General features: G+C 41.2%; 2 protein-coding genes across 3 annotated transcripts in view; both read left to right on the forward strand.

Annotated features, from left to right (window-relative positions):
* The first annotated feature begins 220 nt into the window (after positions 1-220).
* Positions 221-6,741, forward strand: npy7r (neuropeptide Y receptor Y7). 2 transcript variants are annotated; one of them, XM_019870095.1, is made up of 2 exons: positions 221-1,569; positions 2,935-6,741. In XM_019870095.1, exons 1-2 carry the CDS (start codon positions 1,529-1,531, stop codon positions 4,097-4,099), a joined length of 1,206 nt encoding a protein of 401 aa, XP_019725654.1. In that variant the 5' UTR covers positions 221-1,528; the 3' UTR covers positions 4,100-6,741. The 2 variants fall into 2 exon arrangements, with proteins under 2 accessions (XP_019725654.1, XP_019725655.1); XM_019870096.1 differs by having other exon boundaries at positions 221-1,373.
* Positions 6,742-9,760: 3,019 nt separating this feature from the next.
* prelid1a (PRELI domain containing 1a) overlaps positions 9,761-11,979 on the forward strand; it is a 6,557-nt gene continuing 4,338 nt past the window's right edge. The window contains exons 1-3 of the mRNA XM_019869921.1: positions 9,761-9,888; positions 10,242-10,362; positions 11,125-11,350. Of these exons, the coding sequence (XP_019725480.1) occupies positions 10,271-10,362; positions 11,125-11,350 (318 nt within the window). The 5' untranslated portion in view covers positions 9,761-9,888; positions 10,242-10,270. The remainder of the gene's footprint in view (positions 9,889-10,241; positions 10,363-11,124; positions 11,351-11,979) is intronic.

Raw genomic sequence — 11,979 nt, forward strand, 5'->3', positions numbered from 1 at the left:
GAACCACGTGATTTACTGGAACGTTACCGGAAATGAAAGCATTCGAGTAGACGAGCACCATTCTGGGCAAAAGCAAACGGAACTACCTGTTAGGGGAAAAAAAAAAAAAACGGAAATTTTCAGAATCCGTATGATTTGTGCGATATGGCCATATACGTAAGATTCACCACAAAATCCGTATGAACTATGGCTAAACCGTATGAGTTGACCGGTATGAATAACAAAAGATGCTGGAAAAAGCGCCGCCTTGTCAAACGTGCACCTGTGGAAGGGCCCATCACCTTCTTGCAAACGCTACGATGTTTCATTCATACCAACATCAGGGGTGTACATTTCTGTATTAAAATAATGCCCTATTTTTCTCACCAAACTCCCGGTCCCACTGTTGTCCTTCTACTCTTTTTTTCTATAGTTGATTTACAAAGCCAAGTTAACGTGGACACAATTTACAAATAATTCAAATAGTCAAGACAATGAATTACTGCAAGTTTCAAAAACTAGAACAGGCAAGTTCAATATCCCAAAAAGTTAGAACTCTTTAGGTTCAAGACAACTAGCAAGTGACCTAAATGCAGCTATAATATTTTACAGTGCACCTCAATAACATTCACATTTTAAGTGATTTGATTTTTGTTAAAACAATGTGCAAAATGAGTTCTTGTTCTGAATGTTGGTTTCTTGTTGGGCAGCTTTATGCCATCCTTGAATGTTGAGAGGCCTTTGAACTGGAAAAAAATAATCACAATATGTCCTTATATGGTTGTTTGGTTGTAACCCTTTGTTGTTAAATTAGAATAGTGAATCTTTTATACATGCAATGAAAGATTTATGATGACATTTTAAATATATTAACAGCACGTATTTTGTCCGTATTTAAAATGTCATTTATGTGATACACCTCGTCAGGATGTGCGCGGTCCGAGGTGCCCCACCCCTCTCCCTCCCCAGTAGCCCTGAAGAAAAATTGTGGCAGCCTTCAGCATTTTAATCTGCCCATCCCAACAAGTGTATTATAATAAAGTCCGCTCTCGTTGTATTTATATTCAAGTTGTACTGTATATTGCGATTAAGGTCCACACCCCAAACGTTCTCGTCCTGGATTCGCCCCTTTGATGATGAGGACCTGCATCGTACTTAATTATGCTGCACGGTTGGGACTTGCTTCTCATTCGATCGCACGTACCGGACGATGACGACCTCTCTCTCGTTTAAGTTCCCACCAGCCTGATACTTGATGTCGCGGTCCCGCAGCACTGAGCCACCAAGATGCGCACCAGGCGCTCACAGCTTGGGAGGAGCTTGGCATATGCCCGCTGGTTTCTTCCCGCTGTCCTGTGAAGACACGCTTTTGGAGAGGCGATAGAAAGCGAAAGGTACTCGTATGCTTTTAAACTTTTGAATGACGGCAAGTGGCTCGAATCTATCCTTTTTGAAGCTGGTGTAGGAACTGTTCGGCAGTACTTGTGTCGGCGACAAATTATTTGTGGAAGGTGTCAAAAAAGAAGCCGAAATTAAGAAGGGGTCAATCATGGGTTGTTTTATTTGTGGATTTGCACCTGTCGTACACGCGTAAGTGGATAGTTTTTGAACATCTATTATTCACGTGGATGGAAAGAAATAACGCATGATATAGGATTAATATATGTCTGACATCTGTCATTTTTCATAAAATTGCAATAAAACCGATTGTTTTGTTCGGGGATTTCGCTGCAGCAGGTGTGTTGGACAGATCGGCACACTGTTTGGACATCAAGGCTGATGCGAGGGGGATGTTTTCACACGTTGTCAGTGTTTACTATAAAGTCACGTCGCCTGCAGCTTGCTCGATTTGATATAAACACATTAAAGGACACACGCAGACTGCTCAAGTTAATATATGTTCCATTTTCCACCTATTTACGATAGCTTACCCCTGCATTATGAGTTTTAATTTAAACAATATAGCCTCACAATTTGAGACACGCATGCAAGCGTTAACCCAAATGGAAATCGCGATACAGTTTACCTTGCGTATGCAGCCTTATCAAAGTGTCAACAAAGCTGCATGCTGTCTCGTTCTCTGAAACAAACCAGATATTCAAAGTGGCTTCATACAGCTAAACCGATGAGATTGTACATTGTACCTCATGCGGTGTTCATTTTGAGAATAGTAAATGGTGTTTTAATCCCCTAAAGGTTTATTTAGTGAGGGGAAAATAGTGTATCTGCAGGTCTAATGGTGCATTGAGATGAGTGTCATCATCATTATTTGGCCATTCTGCGCATACAAAAATAGCTAATGTCTATCTGGTCATGTCCCAGTGATGAGCATGTTTCATTTGGAGTGGAGACAGGTGGAATTAAATGCAAGAGGCATGAAGAGCAGCATTTACTGTGTAAAACAGTATCTATCTATCTATCTATCTATCTATCTATCTATCTATCTATCTATCTATCTATCTATCTATCTATCTATCTATATATACTGTATATACACACATATAAATATAAATAGATAGATAGAAAGCATGAAATATTATGGATTAAGTGGTGATGCAAAAATGGGGGTGAGCTGCAAGAAAATATCCACCTTAATTTCTTGAATGTTTCTGCGGCTTCAGATTGCTTCATGTGACAGTATTTTGCATCATGAGACAAACAGCAACTTGGAAACAAATAGCATGGGAGATGGTTAGGTGACCCATATTGAAATAAATAGGACTGAGTTCACTTTCAGTTTGGAGAGTTTGAATGAGGAAGGCCACCGAGGATTCAGGACTAAATATTGTCATTCTTTGTTCAGGATATACGCCCTGATGATTTGTATTGTGTGCTCAATGTGAAGAAATGTGTCATGCTGTATGTTTCGGTGCAGTAAAAAGGACGGTAATTGGTAAGGGAAAAAGAAATATTCTCGCAGTGACTTCCTTTGCTGTTTTCTGTCTTTGACATAAGCAAGGAGGGCCAGATTCCCTCTGAGGTGTTTGCACAACCCGGAGGAGAAATGCGCCCCTCAGACACGTCGAACAGCACAGAAGAATGGGAGCCTGATGAAATCGGCGTGTGGATTCTGCCCAACGGAAGCATGGATTTAAACCATCATGGTTTCCACACAGACGTTACCAAGCACCTCGGGGTGCAGATCACACTCATCACGGCTTATTCCCTCATCATCCTGCTGGGGCTTCTCGGGAACGCGCTTGTCATCTACATGATCATCCGCTACAGGAATATGCGAACAGTCACTAACTTCTTCATAGCCAACTTGGCGCTGGCAGACTTGCTGGTGGACACTTTGTGCCTACCCTTCACGCTGGTCTACACCCTGCTAGACGAGTGGAAGTTCGGCGCGGTGCTGTGCCACATGGTGCCCTTCGCCCAGGCCCTGAGCGTGCACGTGTCCATCCTGACCCTGACTGTCATCGCTCTGGAGCGCTACCGCTGCATCGTCTTCTACCTGGGCCAGCGCCTCACGTGGCACTCCAGCTTCCTCATCATGGCTTTCACTTGGACTATCGCGGCGGTCCTGGCGGCACCCTTGGCCATCTTCAGAGAGTACCGATATGAAGAGATCCCCTCCATTAATCTGCACTTCGCCGTTTGCTCCGAGAAGTGGCCGCATGGGACCAGCAGGGACGGCGTCATCTACAGCCTTTCCATGCTTCTCCTCCAGTACATTATCCCCCTAGCGATCATCAGTTACGCTTATATTTGCATCTGGGTCAAGCTGAAGAATCACATCAGCCCGTCTACTCGCAATGATGCCATCACGCGCCGTAAAAAGACCACCAAGATGTTGGCGCTGGTGGTGGTGGTGTTTGCCATCTGCTGGCTGCCCTTCCACATATTTCAGCTGGCGAGCGATCTGGACCTGGTGCTCATGTTCAAGGAGTATAAACTGATATACACCGTGTTCCATATTGTGGCTATGTGTTCAACCTTTGCCAACCCGCTCCTCTACGGCTGGATGAATAAAAACTACCGAAATGGATTCTTAATGGTCTTCCGCTGTGAGGATAAGCCGGATTCTTTCCACCCCGAGGGCTCCTTCAGGACTCGCTCTATGAGGCGGCTGACGGTCAACGGCCGTAACGGCGGACACCCGCCGACTGCCGTATGAGATGCCAGGAGGCATCTCAACATGTTGCTGTTCTGCGGCACTTGTGGTACAAAGTACGGACTGGAGAATCTCTCTCTGTGAATGTTTCCATGTCAATGTTGAACTGAGCAAAATCATAACGCATGCCGGGGCGTATTTACCCATTTGGGGGCACGAGACACAACTAATCACAAGGCCCTCCATATCAGTATATGACAAAACAAACATTGTTTATCATAACTAAAAAGTGTAAAAAGTGTCTATTTTCTGAGTTATACAAAGTCCTTAAAATCTTTCTCAAGAATTATCTAACACGTCAATCATCTCAATCAACATTTAATATAAAGTAGTTCACCATTTTGACCGCTTTAATACTCACATCTTGGTGAAACTCATCACTCGTGTCACTCTCAACTTCGTCTCTATACCGCATCCGCCTCAGCTGACCCTGACAATAGTGCTACAACTACTGACAAGAGAGTCTAGCTCTTGCTATTGCCGGTTTCACACATTCGGTAGTTCTGATGAAAACTGTTTTCCTCTCACGTCCTCTCCGCTCCTCTGGGACAGTAACTCCGTTTCATTTGCCTCACAACAGGCCAACCAGTTTGTTGTCCTGTATCAAGTCAGCACATGCTGTGAGATGATGGAATTCTATTGTATGCAAAGCGAGGGTGGGCACTTGACACGATGATAGATTAGGCATTTTGATGTGTTTCTAAGCATGTGAGTTAAACCTAATCCAATAGTAACGGCTTTAAATCAAAGAAAGCTTTTAAAATCCGCTTTTATGAGATATTTAGGGGGACCTTGGAAATCTCGGGATCCCGGGTAATTGCCTGCCCTTGCCTAACGGTAAGTCCGCCCCTGGCTCACGCGTTCTTCATTAGTCTCCAAACTAGTTTAGACTGAATCAACAGCGCCTCTGCTGGTTGCAGCCAAGCAGTGCACTCCATTTTCCATCAAGATGCAATTATTCAATAACAATGGCCAACATTAAATATTAATTAGAGAAGACTTTATGTATGCCTAAAAATATTTTGGACACTGATTTCAAGATGTTTACTTTTGCTCTTGCACATCAGGTTTATTGCATTTAAGCTTGGCCTTAAATGCTTTGCACCATGCGTTGTAATTTATGGCTGTGAACTTTCTGTAAAAAAAAAAAAACTCCACCTGCGGAGCTAAACCCTTAATTCATAAATATAACTAAAAATATTACTATACAATATTATGTTATTGTTATTCGATTGTTCAGATGAAAACCTGATTTGACAGAGAGAATAAACAATGGCAGATTCTGAAAAGGCGCAAAATCATAAAAGTAAAATCATCTCGAAAAGTTTACTTGCATCTCTGATTAAAAAAAGCAAACGTTTTGACCACTGTAATCGATTCCACACAATTGTCATAATTCCTTGAGATCAATTCATCGATGAATAGGTTGTTATGCCCATCCCTGGTACAAATGGAACCTTTTGGCCTCATTGATCTGGCCTTGAGTTTGCGTCTTGCTTTATGTAAAGCAATTATTTCATTTGTCAATGTTCATAGTGAACCCACTGCTTTCAAATGATGCTCACTAGTGTGTTCATTATTTCTGTAATCTGCCCAATGTGTTCCTTATTAATGCAAATGACTTGTTGGTAAGCAATGTCCACTTAATTATGAAGTCAGCTGCATTGGTCAAGTAATTTGTCCCTACTTCCTGTTGGAAGAAGCTGCTTTCTTGTGATTACAAGGCTAATTTTATTTTTTCAAACACTCGTTTCTTTAATTTGCTGACTTTATTGTGGTAGCTTTTACTGCAAATTGAGTAACATTTGAATCTAAGGCATCCACTAAAACTGCTGCTGCTTCTCTGCCTCCACAGGAAGTTAATTATGTTGACCTGAGAGCGCTTCAGATCAGATGCAACAGCAGGATTCCTTTTAACGGAACATGAGAAACGAGATCATGTGAATGAAGTGCGATGAGGTGACGAGGAGAATGTTCGAAAGGGCCCCTAAAAAGGATTTAAATTAAGAATCGCTTGCTGTCTCTTTTTATCGCCCAGACTATCAGCTGCAGAACTGCATGCGCTTTGCTGGTTGTGTTTTATCAACAACACACCTTCGACCCAGCTAAACTGGCACTCGGAAAATGTGACACCATGTCAAACAGAAACCTCTGCTCACAGCTGTGTCAAGGTTCTCAAGAAGTGTGTTGGTAATCATCTAAACTGACAGCCAGAAAAGGGGACTGTTTGTTGAGCTAAAAAACTCCTTCCATAAACTTCTGGATGGCTTTCTGAACAATGCAGCTGAGGATTTAACAGCAAATAAAGCATTCGGAAAAACAAACAGAACTATTGTGGCTTGTATAAGTGTTTTTATTTTCCTGCAAAGAAAATGCTTGTAGCCAGAGTAGGGATAGCTATACACCCACAGGACCGATTTTATGGCTTAGCCTACATATTCCTTTATGTCAGAGACTCACATATAGAAGCTGGAGTCTTTGACTTATATCATCTGGGGGGGAGGGGTGGGCATGCCTTGTGCCTTGCATTTGATGTTTGTTCCAATGCTTTGAGAAATACTGTCTATGTGCAGAATTAATTAGAGATCTGTTCCCTTGTGGAAAACACATGAAGGTGATTATAATTAAAAGAGAGAAACCAAGTAGCCATTTTAGTAGGATTTACATTCACAATGTCCAATGCACCATAATGCTGCTTTGTGTGTGTGTTTTTTCTACTGTTACATAACATTTGTCTCTTGCAGTCCACTGAAAACAATCCTTCATGAGGTTTATAATAACTAATTGTGAAGTAATTGTGAATTTGGTGTAAAAACATACCAATTATGATTATTAGACTTTCAGTCCATCCGTTTTTTATTACGCTTGACCTCATTATGGTCAAGGGTGACAATGATTCACACTAATATCACACCATTCGATAATTTGGAGAAAATGTTGACCAATTACTATTCAGTCATCCTTTAAAGGTGAAGTCAAGTCAATTTTTTTTTCAAAATATGTTCTTTGTGGCCCCACGAGTCTAAACGCCATATTTGGATTAATATGGCATTTGTGGAATATGAATTAAGCAGAAAAATCCACCCGTTTTTTATCCATTTTCGGTGGTGGCCATTTGATGGCGATTGAAAATTACATCGCAGTTGCTCAGGGTTCTGGTAAAGACCAATCGCAGCTAAATTTGCTAATGTCAGATAACCAAACTCAAAAAACAGGTAAGGCGTTATTGGTCATTACCTGAAATCTGAGCAACTATGGCTGTGTCGGTATTCACAGACTGGGTCCTCCGAAGGCCACATTTTCGGCCGCATGACGTCACTTAGCAACTCCACCGCATATGGTATCCAAATTACCACGGTTTATGCAGTCCACAGAGCCTACATGAGGAGGAGCCTTTGAAGGTGTCGAAGGACCCAGCTTGGAAACTACATGTGGTCGAGCTGCGCCGGAAGTGACATCGTGGTTGAAAATGCGGTCTGCGCAGGAGGCAGCTTGTGAATTTGGACACAGCCTGTGATTTTCAGTCGACAGCAATGGCCGCTCTGAAATGGATAAAACCAGTCGATTTTGCTGCTTCATTCACATGAAATGGATAAAACCAGTCGATTTTGCTGCTTCATTCACATTCTACAAATGTAATATTAATCAGAATACTGTGTGAAGACTAGTGGGGGCTCATAGAACATATTGTCTATCCATCCATCCATTTACCGATCTCCTTTATCCTCACAAGGGTCGCGGGGGATGCTGGAGCCGTATCCCAGCCGTCTTCGGGTCGTAGGCGGGGGACACCCTGAACCGGTCGCCAGCCAATCGCAGGGCACACAGAGACGAACAACCATCCGTGCTCACACTCACACCTAGGGAAAATTTAGAATGTTCAATCAGCCTGCCACGCATGTTTTTGGAATGTGGGAGGAAACCGGAGTACCCGGAGAAAACCCACGCAGGTACGGGGAGAACATGCAACCTCCACGACCTCTGCACACTGAAGTTGACGCGCTAACCATTCGACCACCGGGCCGCCCTAGAACATATTGTAAATAGCATATTTGACTTGACTTTCCCTCTTATCCTGTTCAGGGCAGTAGGGAGCTGGAGCCTGAAGCTGACTTAGGGCTGTATTCTCTCATTTGCGTTGAAGTCTTTTTTTTTTTTTTTTTAAACGGGAGAGTTTGCACACTTTCAAGTTTCGCCAATTCTCCAGTCCAAACTTCTGACACAACCACATGTAACCTGGAAACTTGTGCGCAACCACAAAGGAACTGTGAGTTGAGGAAGACTGAAGGTGGCCCTAATTTCCAGATCGTGGAGTTTTCATGAATTCCAGAGAGATCCACTTGGAAAAATATCACCATGTAAATGTGAAATTAAGCTGCATAGCAGATACCGAAGTTAAGATAATCATCGGCAGTGACATGCGTGCCTCTCATTTACCAAGCTTCTTTGCAGGTGCAAGTGTTTTTACGTTCGTTATTGAATAAATCTAAGAAAGGTAATGTAATCAGAATACTATGCTTATGAATAAACGCATCTTTATGCCACACACCGGGCTTGTCACTTAACGGGATTGCATAGATCAAATAAAAACAAGTGATTCAAACCTAGTTTACCATCACCACCATGACGATGACTGCAGTAGCTGTTTCCAGACAAACTTCAAGGCCCCAGCATGAGTCAGCAGCTGCGCTGTCTGTCACCCAGCCTGAAACAATATGTACAAAGTGATGTTTCACCTTTTCAACTTAATACTGCCACTGGGGTGAAAAAGTAAAAGATGCTTAAATTTTTGGGGGAATATGCGCTCTTAGCCACACTTTAACAGGAAACACCCTCATTTCAGTGTCACTCTCCCCAAGATGAATACATTCCATGAAGGTGCATAAGCCAGTGACACGCTTAAGTGGATGGAAGGACCAGCCAAAAAAGTGCACACCTGCGATCCTTTTCTGAGTTAGGGAGAATATGCCCCTGAGTGATGAAGATCCATATACAGTGGAAAATGGATGGATGGCCATCTCAATAAAGTTGACAACCCTCCTTTGTGGGTAAACCTTTGCTTTTAGAGATAGACAGATGGACCAGGTCATGCATAGGCGGAAAACAAAAAGTTGAAATATGTTAAATATGTCAAACTGTTTGTTTTAAAAAAATTTAAAAAACGTTATAATGTTTATTTGATAACAAATGTAGCGTAATTCCTATATAATTCATTCAGATGTAATAAATTAACCCGTTATTTAATCCAATTATTGAAAAGAAAAGTTCAATGTATATGTTAATTGTTTTTACTGACATCAATTAACCAATTGCAGGGGAAATGGCTACTGACAACGTGAGTGATCGTGGGCAGGCTATATGTAAGTACTGTGAATCATTTTTATTTATTTTTTTCCACAAATGCCTTTCAGTCATACATAGAGTAGAATCCCAAAATGTTACAGTTAATATAAAAAAACAACCCAAACCTAATCAGTCAAATCAAAAATAAATACATAAAATTAATTCATATTTTGCTGGCCTGGTATGCTTGAAAGCGTACTTTCTTGTTCTTGAATAGGTGAAGTGGATGCACGTTGGGTTCTTACAAAATACCACCGCAGTCTTTTTCTACCCTCAAGTGGTCGAAGGTAGATATCGCAGGTTCACAGTGAGCGGATATGACGTCACGTCGTGACCTTCTATGGTTTCCGTGTGGCGTTTGACAGTGCAGTCTTTGTCACATGGGTAATTGCAACCCAGAGTTAAAAAAACATGAAAATACTCGTCTTATGAAGAGTTTTGCCGTACAGGTGACTATTTTCTCCTCTGAAATCATTATCGATCATGGGTATGAGATCGCGCTGAGTTCTCGAGTCGTTCATTCATAATTTTGCTATGCTAGCGCGTGCTAACTATGTTAGTAGAAGAGTGCGGACGTGACACATGACAGCCATGATGTTAAACATAATTTCCATCCATCCATCCATTATCCCAATCGCTTATCTTATTAATTCGATGAAAGTTCTCGTGTGGGAAACGAAACTATAATGTATTGGCTGTAAGGCGAGTGGACAAAGTGTCGCACAGCCATTTAATTACTCTCAAATCGGCCATTGGTTCCTCTTTAATTTTTTTCAACCCAACTTCCGTTTCATCTCCACAGTTTTTTTTCCATACCAACTGGAGGGAACAATGGTCAAGTATTTCTGCTGTGCAGGTTTGCTGAAAAGTTCTTGGGACCAAGTTTGCGTTGCTTTCTGGCAACGATATCCAAACCCTTACAGGTGAGGTCAAAGTAAAGACTCCTCTCCAGCCATCATGTTTGTTGACCTAACTCAGTTTCCGTAAAATATGCTGAAAGTGAAACGTAAAGCAAATGACAACACAACTTCAGCCTTCTGGTTTATTTCTTTGTAAGGAATTTCTTCAATCCTCCTGATACAAGACAAGCTTTGAACAGTCCCCCATTAAACTTCCACTGAAATACAATTAAATATATATTTTTAACATATGACATGAACATAATATGTGATCCACAATAAATTACATTTCAGATATTCCACAATTCGGTCAAAATTCATGGCAGGACTAGTGCATGTCTGTTGCCAGCACTGTCTTTTCTCATGTGAAGTTGTATGTGAGGTAGTGAACCCTTTGCAACATGTTGGTAGCTTGGAAACCATACAGTAGTTATATAAAGTCTACACACCCCAGTTTGAATGAATTCATGAAATGTCAAACGTTATATGTGAGTGAAACTTCTGTCATGGTCAAGAAATGATTTAGTTTAGTGTGGTTTTTTTTTCAGTATTTGTGTAATAGAATTATCAAGAATCTGTACTCTGTATGGGTGTGTACTCTAATGTAAGTACCGGTACTTGTATTATTACTCGGCCTGACAAAAGAGGTATAGGTGCATTGGTACCATTCATCCATGGTCCACCTGGACCACACCACACTGCACTGGTTGCCAGCCAGTCACTGGTTATCTTGAATGATTAATCCAAATAGTCTGATCAATGTAGTTGTTTTTGTTTGTCTTTCAGTAACCATGTTCTGACTGAAGACATCATTTTCCGAGAGGTGACTCCAGGCAACTGCCTCATTTCCAGACGTCTTTTGACCAAAACAAGCCGTGCTCCGCGTTGGATGGAGCGCTATCTTCCAAAGCACATGGCTAGCTGCGCGTACATCGTGGAGGACTCTGTTGTGGACCCACAGAAAAGATTGATGACCACACTGACGTGGAACATCAGCCATGCTCGTCTCATGGTATGACAACCACAGAATTGGCACACTGTCAATTGAAGACAGACTTATACTGTGTGTGTGTGTGTGTGTGTGTGTGTGTGTGTGTGTGTGTATATAAATAATTCTTTCTAGGGCCTGAGATGAATTGGCCGGTTGATATAATCGGCTGGTTTTAGAATTGCCAACAATTAGCTGGATTTTTTTTTCTGGTAATTTGTTTTCTTTTTTTGTTGTTGCAGTTTTTTTTACACATTTTTTTACCGATTAATACAGTAAGGCAAAGATAATGACATTCACCCATCCCCCATCAAAATACTTAATACACATACTTCAGGTCTAAAAGTAATGTAAAACTGTGAAATATTCTGCCTGTAATTCACATCTTTATTGTTGTAAGCATTAAGGGTCCACAACATAATTTATTTAATTCATTATATATATATATATATATATATATATACCGATTAATACAGTAAGGCAAAGATAATGACATTCACCCATCCCCCATCAAAATACTTAATACACATACTTCAGGTCTAAAAGTAATGTAAAACTGTGAAATATTCTGCCTGTAATTCACATCTTTATTGTTGTAAGCATTAAGGGTCCACAACATAATTTATTTAATTCATTATATATATATATATATA

This window comes from Hippocampus comes, unplaced genomic scaffold, assembly GCF_001891065.2.
Source record: "Hippocampus comes isolate QL1 unplaced genomic scaffold, H_comes_QL1_v1.1 scaffold9, whole genome shotgun sequence".
In the NCBI taxonomy this organism is placed as follows: domain Eukaryota; kingdom Metazoa; phylum Chordata; class Actinopteri; order Syngnathiformes; family Syngnathidae; genus Hippocampus; species Hippocampus comes.